At 36.6% G+C, this 15,843-nt stretch overlaps 1 protein-coding gene across 3 annotated transcripts in view; it reads right to left on the bottom strand.

Annotated features, from left to right (window-relative positions):
- Nucleotides 1–15,843, bottom strand: part of l(2)gd1 (lethal (2) giant discs 1) — a 54,398-nt gene that overhangs the window by 14,871 nt on the left and 23,684 nt on the right. For all 3 annotated transcript variants that reach the window (XM_022067113.2, XM_022067114.2, XM_087347909.1), the window contains 3 exons: nt 14,053–14,253; nt 9,824–10,020; nt 2,131–2,262 (listed from right to left, as the gene is read on the bottom strand). In XM_022067113.2, coding sequence (XP_021922805.1) covers nt 2,131–2,262; nt 9,824–10,020; nt 14,053–14,253 — 530 coding nt within the window. The remainder of the gene's footprint in view (nt 1–2,130; nt 2,263–9,823; nt 10,021–14,052; nt 14,254–15,843) is intronic.

The following is a 15,843-nucleotide window of genomic DNA, read 5'->3' as shown; positions in this document are numbered from 1 at the left end:
TCCAAAGAAGAAAAAATATCTGGAATAATAGTGCAAGACTTTTATAGCAGATGATATATATATAATACAACGTGCCAGTTTACATAGAAAAACACGAGAATACTGCTGCAGGTGTCAAATGGAACACAGCACCAGGTAGCAAGAAAAGCAGAGGTCCTTGGACATTGGCTGCTCATAAACACAATTATTTTTCATTACCTAAACTCTTTTTGAATCTACACAGTAGTAATAGGAATGCTTGAAGCACTGACAGTCAAAACAAAAATGTATTTTAGCTAGAGATAATGAAGCTGGAAAAGGGGACATCTACATATGCAATGCATGAACACACAAGTGGTGTTTGTTGGAAATACAAGGGGAATTGTTATGCACAATCCTCTGTATTGGTAAAGAAGGAATCACTACTCCCATGGGGCCAAACTCACCCATACATTATACAGCTTCATCTTTCAGGAACAAGCCATGTCAAATGTTGAAAGTTATCCAACATTTCAGCTAACAATGCAGTTGCCATCTTCAGGGTGAATGTGTACTGGTTGGGCATTATTTTAAAGCTTTACAGAGGGCAGGCAGTAGGAAGTGAGATTAATGTGATGGTGCTGACTGGTGGAGCACAGATTCTCTTGTTCTTGTGATAAGGTGTACAGCAGCCAAACAGGCTTTCACAACACTACCAGGATTTCATGATAAATCGCAGAAAACAAACCAGAAAACCAGCAACCTGCAGTAGCCAACTATTCTATAGCAACCAGCACTGACTTTGACAAAACAGAAGTCACATCCAACATCCACAACTAATAGATACAACTGAAATAACTAAACACACCCACAACTTCAACCATGAAACTGTTATAGATGAAGTAATTTCTAGCTTCACCTCTTCTCTCCCAAAACACATATCCAACCATCTCTATCCCTGAACAATGATCAAACCTTCCTTCCTGTCCATGACAAAAACTTTCTCATCACCTCTTCTCCTTCCCAGGAGCAAGTTGAAAGACTTTCTCATCACTTCCACTTAACATGGCACCTCCCTTCCAGACTTACAAGACCACTAATCTTCTTTCTTCACCTCTTTTTCTCATCTCCAGTTGGACAACAGCCCACTCTTACAATCCACCAATCAACAACATCACATCCAACTTACCTCCTACTGTCTGCCCTATATAAAGCTTTCAAAAAATGCCCAACCAATACATATTCACCCTGATGATGGTAACTGCAACGTTTGCTGAAAATGATAATTTCAAACATTGAACATGGCTGATTCCTGAAAGCCAAATTTGTACATAAACTCCAGCTGCAAAAATCTAAGGACAATAATCACCCATAAATTTCAAGAATTATTTCTAGGTCTGTTTTATCTTATAAGATCAATTTAGGATTTTGAAGATGATGATGTCCACTTTGTGCTTAGTTCATAAAGTATGCGACTGAGGTTGAACACAGAGCTAGGGCAACATTCATCTGATAATACAGTGTCACAGCCTAAGCAAAAACACTTCATTTGGGGAATCCTACCAACAAGCAAAATATCTAAGCCACACAGATGACATGCCATGTGCTACAAGCATGGGAAGAGGAGGGATTGGTATATTGGTGTGAGACTTGTGATATGGGCCTCTGTTTCAACCATTTTTAGGATCATCACACCAAACTCAACTTTTATGGTATCCATCATCCATCACTAATTATGGATGCTATCATTTTTAAATAATATGCACATAATTTTTGGGAATTTAAATCCAAATCTCCTCTGCCTGCAGGATTTAAATATAATTAAATACTCTAGTAATGAAAGGGTACATTGGCTTTTTTTTAAACATTAATTATAACCAAGTGAAACTTATCATCTCCATGTACATTATTTATCAAAATGTTAATTGCCACACAGGTGGTTCAAATTTAATCTGGAATTTTGATAATAGTATGCCAATAAATTACTTTATCCATTTCATCATAGGTAGTCTTCTTGAGGTACTATCAACCTACAAGTTCATGCTTATTTCAGTCTTGCAACAGAATTTTTTAAGATGGGTCTGCAACCAAAGGAGAAATTCAGAAACAATAAAAACCCAAATTAAATTTGAACCAACCTTGTACTTAAAACAACACAAATCTGGAATATACCTTGGTTTGTTTCAGAAGATCTTCTTCCAATTTATCGAAAATTTCAGCATCACTTCCAGGGACACAGTCATCAACAGTAACAAAATCAAAATCTGATTCAAGGACTACCCTTGTGTCTGGAGGTATTGGTACCTGTAAAACAGATATATGTTTGCATTTAGTTCTTTCTACCTATTACTTATACTGTCCATTCTATGATATTTTCAGTTTCACACGACTTTAAAACATTACACTCGCTGTAAATTAATAAGATGAAGAGTTCAAAATGTGTAAGATTCTATGTAAGCTTCAGCTTCAATCATCATTCCAAACACACGACACTGAATGAGGACAGTTACCCCACATCTGACACTATTACTACTATCCAAAATGAAAATAGAAGTCAAAGTTGCTACTTCCTTACTCTAGAAAAAGTATTTATAACTGACACTAATTACAACATTTTGAACAGGTGGAAGAATTACTTCTCTCAGCTACTGAATGTTCACAGAGTTATTGATGTTAGGCAAACAGAAATACATACAGCTGAGCCATTAGTACCTAAGCCTAGTACATTTGAGGCTGAAATTGCTATTGCTAAGTTGAAAAGGTATAAATTGCCAGGCAGTGATCAAACTGCAATAGAAGTGATTCAAGCAGGAGGTGATACATTATACTCTGAGATCCATAAATTCCTAAATTCTATTCGGAATAAGGAAGAATTGCCTCAGCAGTGGAACGAGTCTATTATTGTACCAAATTACAAGAAATGTGATACTCTAACTAACTCACTCCCTGGTAGCAGAACCTGCAGGTCCAACACCGACAACACCAAAGCCTGCCACCAGCCATGATCCTTAAACAGCTCCATTAATTTACTATCTTCACAACCCACCTCCCTAAGATCCATCTTGATATTAACCTCTCATCTCCTTCTTGGTCTACCCAGTGGTTGTTTTCGAGAAGGATTCCCTTCCAAAATTCGGTATGTACCCCTTGCCTTCCCCCCAATGTGTTCTACACGTCCAGTCCACCAGAGCCTCCTACATTTCGCTATCCTCACTATGCTAGGTGACCTGTACAATCCATGCAGCTCCTTGTTATGCAATATTCTAAATTTCCCATTTATTCCATCCCTCCTAAGTCCAAATATCTTCCTGAGCACCTTGTTTTCAAACACTTGTAATCTACATTCTTCCTTCAAGGTAAGTTTCACAACCCTGCAACAGGCAAAGTCATTGTTTTACATATCCTGATCTTTAGTGTTTCAGACAGCAACAAGAGTTTTTGAATTGAATAAAAACAAGTGTTTTCCAAACTGTATTCTACTCTTAATTTCATCATGGACCTCATTTTTATCTGTTATTGTTGTTTCCAAATACTTAAATTTTCAAATGATTTGTTAATTACAATTATATTCTACCACTGTTGCCAATGTTGATCCTGTATTATACCCATGTATTTAGTTGTCTACATTTACTTCTAGGCCTATTTCCTTGCTAGCCTGTAGGAGAGTTTCTGCATTCTTGGTTATGGAACCCACACCATACACCAGCAAACTGACATCATCAGCATAAGCAAATACCTGGTGCAATCCATTCAATTCCAGCCCTTCCTGATGACATGTTCTAAGAGCAAAATTAAGAAGCATTGGGGTTAAAGCATTAGGCCATTGTGCATTGGGAATGAATCCAACAGAAGGTTACCTATACAAACTGTACTAGATACTGCATCCATGCACATCTTAACTAACTTAAGAAGTTTCTTTGGTATTTCAAACACAATCAAAATGCCATACAGTACCTCTCTTCTAACTGAGTCATACTCCTTCCTAAAGTCCACAAACAGCTGGTGTACTGATCCATTATACTCTCACTTTTTCCATATTTGTCAAATGCAAAAGATCTGATCAATGGTTGGTCTATTAAAACAGAATCCACATTGATTGTCCCCCCACAGTTTCATTAATAAATGGCATTATTGGATAACATTTTGTATGGTGCTGACAAAAGAGGGACACTTATGAAGTTACTGCACTCAGTTTTATAACATGTTTTATGGATAGGAACAACAACTGATTCTTTCCACTGTTGGGGTAGTAATTTCTGGTTCCAAATCTACATTATAAGCATATGTACCTTTGAGTGCAGTGCCCTACCACCTGCATGGATTAGTTCCACTGGGATTGAGTCAAGATTTATAACATTTTAATTTCCCAATAAAAATTTAAACTTCATTTAGGCTCAGTTCCGGGATGAAGGGCTCTGCTGTTTTTACTTCAGGCTCTTTAAATTTATCAGCTACGTGAACGTTTAGTAACTTACTAAAGTAATTTCTCCATCTGCTATGTGATCTCCATTTTCATCCTTGATCAACTGTGTCCTAAGTTTGTACCCCCTCTTAAATTCACTCATGCCTCTATACAACTCTCTGGTGTTTTATTTTTGCTGTTCGTTTCCAACTTTCCAGTCTAATCTTTGAGATACTCCCTCTTCTTTTTCCTCAAAATTCTGCTGGTTTTGCAACATCTTTTCCCTGTTTATTTGAGTACGTGCCTGCAGCCATTGCAATCTAACCTGCTTCCTCCACCTTACCAAAATAGAGTATTCTTCATCAAACCATGCTTTATTTTGCAAATTGTTATGATACCCTACACTCTCCTCACTTTAAATTTCCATGTTATTACATATATTTCCCCAGGCCATATTGGGGTCTTCTACTTATTCTCTGTATTATCTTCACCGTTATCTAGGATTGCAACCTGATACTCTTGCTTAGTTTCTACATCACTCAGTCTTTTTACACTGAATTTTTCAATCCTGTATATCTGTCATACCTGTTTTCTGACAAAGAGTCTTGACCTCAATTTTGCTGTCACTAAATAATGGTCAGTATCACAGTCCACTCCCCTATAAGATCCCATGTCTACAGTGTTTGATTGTCTCCTCCAATTGATTAGAACGTGATCAACTTGATAATAGGGCATCACATCAGGTGACGTCCAGGTGTGCTTATGGATATCAAGATGGAGGAATGTTGTTCTTTTGATGATCATATTTTTGAATGTGTGGAAGTTCATTAATCTCACCCCATTGTCATTACTAAATTCATGTTATGGGGCGATAATCTGACTGTAGTAATCATCAAGGCACATTACTGTTTTTAACTTCATACAAAATTTTATCCAATATCCTTCTTTCAAGGCTAATTCCATATGTAGATGAAATTACTGGCCATCATCAGTGTGTGTTTCAACATACGTAATAGGTCAACTACTGATCATATTTTTTGTATTCGTCAGATAATGAAGAAGAAATGGGAGTACAATGAGACAGTACATCAGTTATTCATAGACTTCAAGAAAGCATTTAATTCAGTTAAAAGAGAAGTATTGTATAATATTCTCACTGAGTTTGGTACACCCACAAAACTAGTTAGGCTTATTAAAATGTGGTTCAATGAAAACCACAGTAAAATCTGACAAGCTTCATATTCAAAATGGTCTAAAACTAGATGCTTTATCGCCATTGGAAAGGTCCAAGAAAACCAGGTGGGACTGAAAATGAATGGGACACATCAGCTTCTGGTATATGCTGATGAAGTAAATCTATTGGGGGATAACATAAGTACCAGAAAGAAAAACACAGAAGCTCTAATTGATGTTAGTAAGGAAGTTGGTCTAGAAGTAAACACAGAAAAACTAAGTATCTGTTGACATCTTATCACCAGAATGCAGGGCAAAATCATAATATGAAGATAGCTAATGGATCCTTTGAAAATGTGGCTAAGTTCAGATAACTGGGAGGGACAGTAACAAATCAAAATCCAATTCATGACAAAATTACGAGCAGATTAAATTTGGGTAATGCTTCCTACCATTCAATTCGGAACCATGTCTTCTCATCTACTGTCTAAAAACATAAAGCTTTAAAATACATAAAACTATAATTTTGCCTGCAGTTTTGCGTGGGTGTGAAACTTGGTCTCTGACACTATGGGAGGACTGTAGACTGAAAGGATTAGCTAACAGGAAAATATACGAACTCAAGAGGGATAAAATACTAGGAGGTTGGAGATAGTTGCATAATGAGGAGCTTCATAAGTTGTACTCCTCACCAAATATAATAGGCTGATCAGGTCAAGGAGACTGAGATGGTCAGGGCATGTAACTCACATGGGACTTTCTTAAATTTTTATGGGACAGAATTCGAGATGGAACGCATATTATTCATACAATTGCCAACAATGTCAGTTTAACTACAATTAACACCATCAGCTTGCATCATCCTCTCACCACACCCACATTTACCACATTCCTTTCAATTTTTCCCCTCACTATGCACCTCAAAATCATAAATCTCTGCAAGAATTTTACTGAAACCACAGGCTTCCAACCAATCTTATTTCACAATTTAACTGACAGATTTTCTAATTATTTACTGGAGAATAGGGAAGAAAATTGTGCCATTGAATTGCATTAAAAACTTTCATTATGCAAAGAGAAGTAAAGATTTTAATTTTTATATGCTGCTTTGTTAAACCTTTCAGTAAAAATGTGTTTTTAAAATACTTTAGATTTTCCTGTTATTCTTTATGGGCAATTTGCTAGTTATTTCTCAATGTAATTTACAGCACCTACCATTCATACGATGTGTAACAGTTAAGTTTTCAGAATGCTCTGTAAAGCTGTATTTAATTAATTACAAACTAGTGGATGCTGTCACCTTCAAAGTAGTCTCCCTGTACATCAGCACTGTAACCGTCCCTTTAGTTCTACCACACGTCTCAATGTTGTTCACTGTTTGTTTGTTCTTGTGGCCAGGTGCTCAGGTGGTTACAGCCTTCTTTACGTGGGGTATGTGTGCGGAGATATTGAAGGGAATTTTTGACGATGGTGTGGGATTGTCGGCGAGTAGGAGCCTCCGACACCCAGGGAATATACGTGGAGCAGATGGTGAGGCGGCTTTAACACAGATGGAGCGAATTCTCTTCTCTTATGTCACTGTGATATTCGGAGAAGCGTACCTTTATTGTTTCTTAAGATACAAAGCGACGAATATATTCGTAATTACACTTCTAGTAGACGGCTCGATGATTCAGCTGTTGCGTTTGATAGAAACGTGTCTTCTCGGTGGAAGAATCAAAACTTGAGAGTGCCAAGAGATTGAGAGATTGAGCTTCCGCAACCACACTCGCTCTTTTTATACACTGCATTACGCCTGGCTTTTTGGGTTACGCCCGGTTCCCACCAGACCGAATGTCGAAGAGGGAAACACCCAAGTGTGTGAACACTTTCTTGCAACTTAATATGCTTAATAAGGACAAATTTTTAATACACAATCAAATTTAGATGAAGTAAGGCGTTCCCATAACCATCTAATTACACCTTCGTTCTTTTATATATAAACCAGTTTAACATGCCAAAGCCTGGTTTACACTTCATCTCAAGGTTTAGCCCGTTCGGGGATCGAACCACTTACCTGGACTGGCACAGCACACTTAGTGAGTTGGTGTTTCCAGTGCTCAAAACATCTGTGGAACTCCTCTTCTAGAAAGTCATTGCATGTCTGCAATGTCTGAAAAACTGGCCCTTCAAAGCAGTCTTCAGTTTTGGGAATAGCCAAAAGTCACACAGGGCCAAATCTTGTGAATAAGGTGGATGGTTCAATTTCAATATCAACTGTTTGGCAAAACAGTCCCAGACAGCAAGTGGGTCACAAGCAAGAGCAATGTTATGATGCAAGATCCAATAATCAGAACAAAGTTCAGGTCTTCTCCAACAAACAGCCTCAACCTTGCCATTATTTCCAAATAACACTTAATCATTTGTCAGAATAAACCAATTTCTGCACTCTTTCCACATGTTCATCTGTCTGTTGAATTTCCGAATGTCCAATTCTTTCAGCATCTTTCATGTGTTTCCAATCCACTTTAAACCTTTTATGCCACTCACAGACACTAGAATTTTTCATAGCATCAGCACTATAAGCTTCTGTTAACACCTGCAGAGTTTCACTCACATTTTTTCCTGACTTTGCACAATGCATTACTCCAATAACCTATCACTCATTTAACTCCTGGGACAACACAGGCTTGTACAACTATGCCACTGCTTCACTATTACTGACTTACTTGCTTCACCACCACACAAGACATAACCACATACATGTCATAACATGTCACCACTTAGTTACTGCTCACTCACTACTCAATGCAACATACATGTGGGGATTCTGAGAATTTAACTGCCACACTTTGTATGTTGTACTATACGGTTAAGATCCTCGAGGCTTCCAGGACATTATAATTTTACACCTACCACAGCATATCAAACACCAAAGTTTCATTAAAATCTTTGCACGTGACTATAACATGACTGACTCCATGGAACAGAGTTCTTCTTAAGAAGCTGTTAGTAACTCATCTGGTATGTATAGAAATTTCACATTACTTTAAACGTGAAAAGATGACTATGCAAAACTGAGATGTTACATAATTAAGCCACAATGCAACACTATAAATCAAACACACAACTTCTGTATAAAACATTTTTTGTGTATTAGAGAATAAAAACAATAAACAATCAAGTTACGTTTTTAAGAGGAACAAAAGCTGATCTAGGTATGGGCAAGTTCACCATTTGTTTGTACTCTTATCTGCTACCCTAATAAGAGACTTCACTGCACTAAGAGATACTATGGACATTTAAGATTGCATTATAAAGTAGAACTTATATTCCCATTATGACATATAAAGAATAATCATGAAATCATAAATTATGAGCAATTCAGTCATATAAAGATTTCATTTCACTTTCAACTTGTTCCTGAATAATAAGAACAGTGTAGAGAAAGAATATCATGGAGATAGTCCTTTCTTCAAGCTATGACTTTGATAACTGATATAACTTATGCATCCTGCCCTGAAGGTGGTGTTATAGCACTAAGCAATCACAATACATCATGCAATCAGACATTCTGATCAGCTTAAAGAGTTTTTTGTATCATCAAGTCGGAGTCAACCCCTAGTGACATTATGAACAGGATCCTAATGATAGGGACCTGTTCATATATTTTCTACGTAAATGATCCAGAAGTGGTTTGCCGTTGCCTTCTTCTGTTTGCATGGAGTAATTGTTAGGATGCCATGAAGAAACCAGGGAAGACCCAGAGGAAAACTCTGTGATGCGTAGACCACGGCCTTGCCCAACACAAGTTATAAATCCGGGCACCATCGGCAATCGAACCCGGGACCCCATGATTACAAGGCCAGCGTTCTGACCGCTAGACCACCGTGGCGGTGCTTAAAGAGTATATGAGGGAAATTCAACAACTCTGCCATCATGCATGGAACAATGAAAGTAAAATACAATGTAGCAAAAACCTAACATCTTGTAACTGTAACCAATCTGGTACATAGGACATCTATTTTAAAAGTGTCCCTCCCATGGCATACTATATAGGAAAGTATGGTTATAAGACCAAACAATCAGTCTGTAATACACTTCACAATCTCTCACAAACTATTCACATTATATACCACTGAAAAATCTCATGCACCTGCAAACACAAAATCATAAGCACAAGTATTTATTGTTTTAAGTAAATTATGCAGATTTGTGCTGAATTTCATGTCAATAAATGGAATGAAGACTAAATAACATAATCCAATAAAAATAATTTAGTTACATCATCAAATTTTTAATAATACTCACTGTATCCATGTCTACTGGCAAGCCGCAATTTGAAGCCTCAATTAGTGGATCAAAACCTTTCGCAAGCCTTAAATATTCCTTAGCTTGATTCACTTCTCCTTTACGTTTAGCTTGTAATGCTGCTTCTTTGAATTCCTTTTGGCGAGCCAGAAGGAATGCCAATTGCTTTTCTTGACGGGATTGTGGAGTTTTGCGCACTACAGAAAAAGAGTATGTGGAAAATGATTAATACCTGAGTAAGCATTATCTGATAGAAACAATGTATTACAAGAATATTAACTAACTAATTAGATGGCTTACGAAACCCAAAGGTTCATCATCAAATTAACCAAAGCCCTCCACAGACAAAACATTATATACTTCCTTTCCTTCACATGAGGGAGGGTTTTAAAACAAAATTGCCCATGTGAAGTAAAACACAGGAATATTAATTAACAGTAATAAAATAAAAGTGATAATTACAACAACAACAATAACACATATACCACAGAAGGAACAGTTAATGACACATATAAGAGGTTGGGCTCTGTAACAAGACACTCAGAACATCTAAATTTTATATATATATGCTCTTCTAATTATGTTTAGAATCAACTATATCTATCAGAAGAAATATCATATATCTGCCTATGAAAATAAAGTATCATATATCTAATTATTGCAAGAATCTAATAATGTAGCTATGGCTAGTAAGCATGAAATCAGTGAACAGGCATTTCTTTATAAAACTGTAATTGGTGTTTTAGACAATAGCGCATTTCTTGAATTAGATGTTACTACCAGTTAAAGCAACCTATATACCTGACATCTCATCTCTTATATTATCCAAAAAAACAGCACAGAGCATGCCACTGCTTATAATATATGTATAATGCATATAACACTGTTGCAGTGACATATCCAGAACTTGATTTAAATCTGCCACTTGTTCAATATTTAAAGTTACTTTTTTATGTCCGAAAACTTGTACACTGGATAAATGATGTTTCAGGCAATTATTAATTTTTGTAATTTTGTAATTTTTCCTTCTTTAACATTATTTTACATGTATCATATTAAGAAGATTGTAATTCATTTTATTTTTCCATGTTTGTAGAGCATTCGTGTTTTGTATGCATTGTATAGGCCTCTTGTAACTGGAGAGCTTCTCTGTTGGAGGAAAATAAATAAATGTAGACACTTCTGTATTAGATATTTAAATTTTCTTTCCATTATCAATTCAAATATATATGACAATTTAATCTTTCTGTTACAATTTTAATTTATTTTATCACTTTCTAGATCAGAGTAACACAAAATGGAAGACACTATTATTGATATGAACCCTATTTTACATAACTTGATTTCTCATGTGTAATCTGTTTTATTAACAATTCATTATGAAGGTACACAATATCAACGATGAAATTTCTATCAAATGGCATCCCCAGTAACAACTACCTGTCTTTCATCACCTGAATTTCTTAATATTATTCACTGCCGAGTGTTTCCCTTGTCAAATACATACATACAAGTCAGAACAGTGACAGTGATATCCATATCAAAATATCTTAATACCTGACACTGGAGGTTCTAAGTCAGGCAGTTTCATGCCTACACTTCTTTTCTAATGGCATCAGTTCCCATTCATTTCCAATGGATCATTTGGTAAATTTATGTAACTTATACATTAGTAACAGTGGTGGTGTGAGTGCTTGCATCACTGACACTAATTTTTCAGGGACAATTATAATGGACAAAGGTAAACCATTACAGAAATTAGTGAAACTCAGAAGAAAAAGAGTGCAAAGAATGTTAAACAAGAATGTTAATTTTTGTTCTTCTGTTTTCTTTAAGAAGACAATTCTCCTGCATAAAATATTAAGAATTCAATTTTAGTAAACATTAGACACAGCATATATACTGTACATGCTTATGTGTATTGTATACAATGTACCTGATAGTTAATAAAATTGAATTTTCATGTAATTTTTGTTCTTGTTTGGGTAAAACTTAAATACTTAGAAATTCTTCTCCCATATCAATAGTGGGATAAATAATTAAATAATCCAGCTTTATGCAGTTAATACAGATCGCCTGTAAACATGCATAACTAAATTTCAGAAATACATCTTATAAACTTACGTTTCAACTGGTTGCTTTTAAAACATAACAAATATTACATACAGCACAGCAATTCACAACCTTATAAATTTCTTTCTTAACCCTTTGTGGTCTCCTTTAAATACCACTACAGCTCTCAGTTGATCTATTTAATTACCACTAAGCTGTATAAATTAAACTACTATTATGAACTGGTTTGATTTTATTTTATAACTTGCATAAAACAGACGAAACTTTGCTAAATATGGCGAAATATGTTCTGAGAGGATCATAGTTCCTTTTGTTTGAATACTGACCATCTGAAATATTTTTCATGGACTGTACCACTGTCAATAGTGAGATGCGTAATAAGTGGTGCCTTTCTGCTTGCTGTCGTTCGGTAGAGAATAAAGCAAGACCAAGGCGGGAGATATGACTTTGGTGACTAAACATCTCTTATTGCATGCAGATAAATGATGTATAAGCATTGGATTTATTACCAAGTTCAACACCATAAAAGTGAAACAGAACGCGAAGTGTAAAGGATGAAGTCACCACACATAAAGAATGCTTGATAAGAAGACGAATGAATATGCATGTCACTGGTGGATTGCTCAATGCATCAAAAATAATTTAGAAAATAGAATATCCTAGTAGGAAGATGGGATATTTGTCTCTAACTTTATCAGCTATAAAATACTTATATTCTAAGCAAATATGACAGATACACAACCAATGGTATTCCTTCACTATATGGTACGAGGTGCGATCGGAAAGTTTCAAGACTGTGTCAATAGAGGGCGAACCGGATGTAGTACGAGCTTCTGCCGCTAAGGGGTGCGGCCTACATTCATAGTGAATCAGTGTGCCAGCCAGCATCATCGAATTAGAATTTGTTTCTTAGTTACGGGCGTTTTGGTAGTGCATTACACCGACCCTCCTGCGATTTCGGAATGGCGGATTTTCATGAACAAATCAAATTTTGCCAAAGACTCGCCAAAACGGCTACGGAAACCTATGAAATGCTAAAGCAAGCATTTGGGGAGTCCGCAATGGGTCGTGCACAAACGTTTGTGTGGCATTCACGTTTTAAAAATGGCCGAACCTCTGTCGATGATGACGAGCGTTCTGGACGATCATCTTCGAGCACAACGCCCGAAAATGTTACGAAGATTCGGCAGGCCATTCACGAAGATCGACGTCGTACCATCAACGACTTGTGCGACATTGTTGTTGGGATGTGAGACGGAAGCGGCCGGCAAAGTGGCGCAACCACAACTGGCTGCTGCATAATGACAACGCGCCAGTGCACACCGCCCTCAAAGTTCGGCAGTTTTTGGCCTCAAACACCATGGCCGTCATCCCGCACCCTCCTTATTCGCCGGATTTAGCTGCGTGTGACTTCTTCCTCTCCCCAAAGATGAAAATTCAGCTAAAGGGAAGGAGATTTGAGACGATAGAAGAGATTCAGGCAGAATCGCAGATAGGGCTTGACAGGCTGACAAAGAAAGATTTCCAGGGATGCTTCCAGGCTTGGCAGCGGCGCTGGGATCGTTGTGTTCACTCCCTGGGGAACTACTTCGAGGGTGATGGATGAATTTAATACCTGAGATAAGTGTACGGGTTTTTATAGGCGCAGTCTTGAAACTTTCCGATCGCACCTCGTATATGGTAAAATATTTTGTGTGGAATCCTGGCTTCCTTGGACACCTGTCAGAATAAAATGACTTTTCTCTCCTGCCTCCTTTCACTATTATAAGTCACACAAAGTCTTACCAGGAAAACTAGGATAGAACTAGTGCAAAGAAGAAGGCTTGAATGATATGCTAACACTGTTTACAAGCCTCAGTTTGACAACAGATCACATAAAAAATTTGTAAAATACGTGGCGGACTCAGTCCGACATCGGACCGGAACTCGGATTTTTAAATGTCGGATTCAGTCCAACATAGGACCGCAAGGGTTAAACAAAGTTTAAATAAGTAATTATTAAAATGACAGGAAACCATCCATCACAAAGCAAATGGTAATGACCGAATAAAAATGTCATTTTCCCCATTTGGAAACTCAATCCTTTGCGAAGATGACAGCAACTTTTACGAAATTTAAGATAAATTCTCAAATATAAAAATGTTAAGCATTCTCACCATTTATTTTTAGTGGTGTCTCTGGACCAGATGTTGTAGGAGCAGTGCCAGATTGATCTTCCTTTGGTCTAAGGATTGGAGATGATGCAGCAGCAGCAGCTGGAGTCAGTACAGTAGGGACAGGAGATGGTGCACGATCTTCACTTGGACTAGTGGTTGTGGGTGCAGTTCCACCACCTCCCAATGGGATGGGGCCAAAACCTGAACAATAGAATAGCATGGATACAACAGTGAAATGATTCTCTGAAGGTTTGTTATAATGACTGAATCATGAATGTTATGTTAGACACTGTCCACTGTCTGAGGAATTTAGATAAACCAAATATTTTGGAAGGATGGAAGGATCCTGTTCATAATATGTCGCCAACCTTCTGTAAAGGAGACGGTGTAAGAAAGAAGAAGAAGAATAAATATTTTGGGAATTGACTATTCCATTTTCAAGTAATGGCTGTCATCAGCCCAGCAGTCTAATTATTAGTGTATTAACCCAGAATCCAAAAGGTCCTCAGTTTGATTCCAACTTTCACCACTAACATCATAAATATAAAAGTAATGACAAATCTGTCAGTATAATGATAACCAATTTCTTAATTACAAGAGCAGAGCCAACTCTCAATACACTGTGTACATCAAACAAATCTCAAAAACTAGATAATGTTGAATTTAACATTTGTATAAAGAAATGAAAGTTCATTGCTGCTATTTAAGGTAATATCTAAACACATAAAGACTTAAGGTTATGAACAAATAATTTTTAATTATAGTTCACAATTGAAAAGGTCCCAGAAAAGTAATTTCTCACATATTTTGCTACAAATGGAAATGCAGCATGTTTAAAATGTAGTTTTAATACAGTAAAACATATTTATGTTACTAGAATGTATATTGTCCCATAAATTACTAATTTTATTCAGTCCATTAATTTTCCTACCACATCAATGTGTTTCTTCCCACCAATTACATAATTTTATTTGAGTTTACCTCTTTTTTCCCTTGGGGGGGGGGGGGGGGGTGAGACTGGTCAACTTTTCTTTCAAACCACTGGCTACTCAAATAAGTGAAGTCATTTTTGCCAGGTATCAACTTAACTTTTGAAATGATTGCTTTCAAGTTGGCTGTTGTTATTATTTAATCTGTTAACAGAGTCTGCTGCATGCACTGCAGTTGTTTTATTTGAATTTGCAAATCTGATAATGAACATTGACAACACAAAAAAAATCAACAGGCCATGAGATGTTGACATGCATGGGGATTTATTTTTCCTGGGTGAAGTAATATGGATTTTCATTATCAACTTTGTGTATAAAGTAAAGAACTGCCTTGTCATTGAAAGAAAATACAAATCAGTGTGGAAGATACCAGAATATTTTTTGAAGATTTTCATATGAATATTTTTAGTTTCTGGAAACTATGTCACAGAAATGTCCATACATTGCTTAGTAATTTGCCTACATTATTTCTAGAGAATTCCAGTAAAGGGTTAAGGTAAAGGACAGTACCAAGTTTATTATTTATGCATTTCCTGCAATTTACACTTTTCATCAATGCCCAGAAAAGTGTAGAAAAGGAGTTCCACTGTAAGTGGCATCACCCACTAGTTTCACAACTTGAATTCTTTTGAGCTAAGCAGTATTAATGAAAGCTTTGGAACCCATGAAAAACATTTAACTTACTGATTACCAAAGCGAAGGAGACAGTAGTTTTGCTTATAGTGTGTTCTGCTGTGGAGTAGCTTTTGTTAACCTTTAGGATACGGAATTGAAATTTCCTTGTGCAAACTTGAGGCCAGAT

Source organism: Zootermopsis nevadensis, unplaced genomic scaffold, assembly GCF_977971745.1.
Source record: "Zootermopsis nevadensis isolate Lab colony 2312 unplaced genomic scaffold, Znev_1.0 Znev_ptg000012l, whole genome shotgun sequence".
Classification (NCBI taxonomy): Eukaryota; Metazoa; Arthropoda; class Insecta; order Blattodea; family Termopsidae; genus Zootermopsis; species Zootermopsis nevadensis.
Note: the sequence above shows the minus strand (reverse complement) of the source record. Positions and strands in the feature narration are given on the sequence as shown.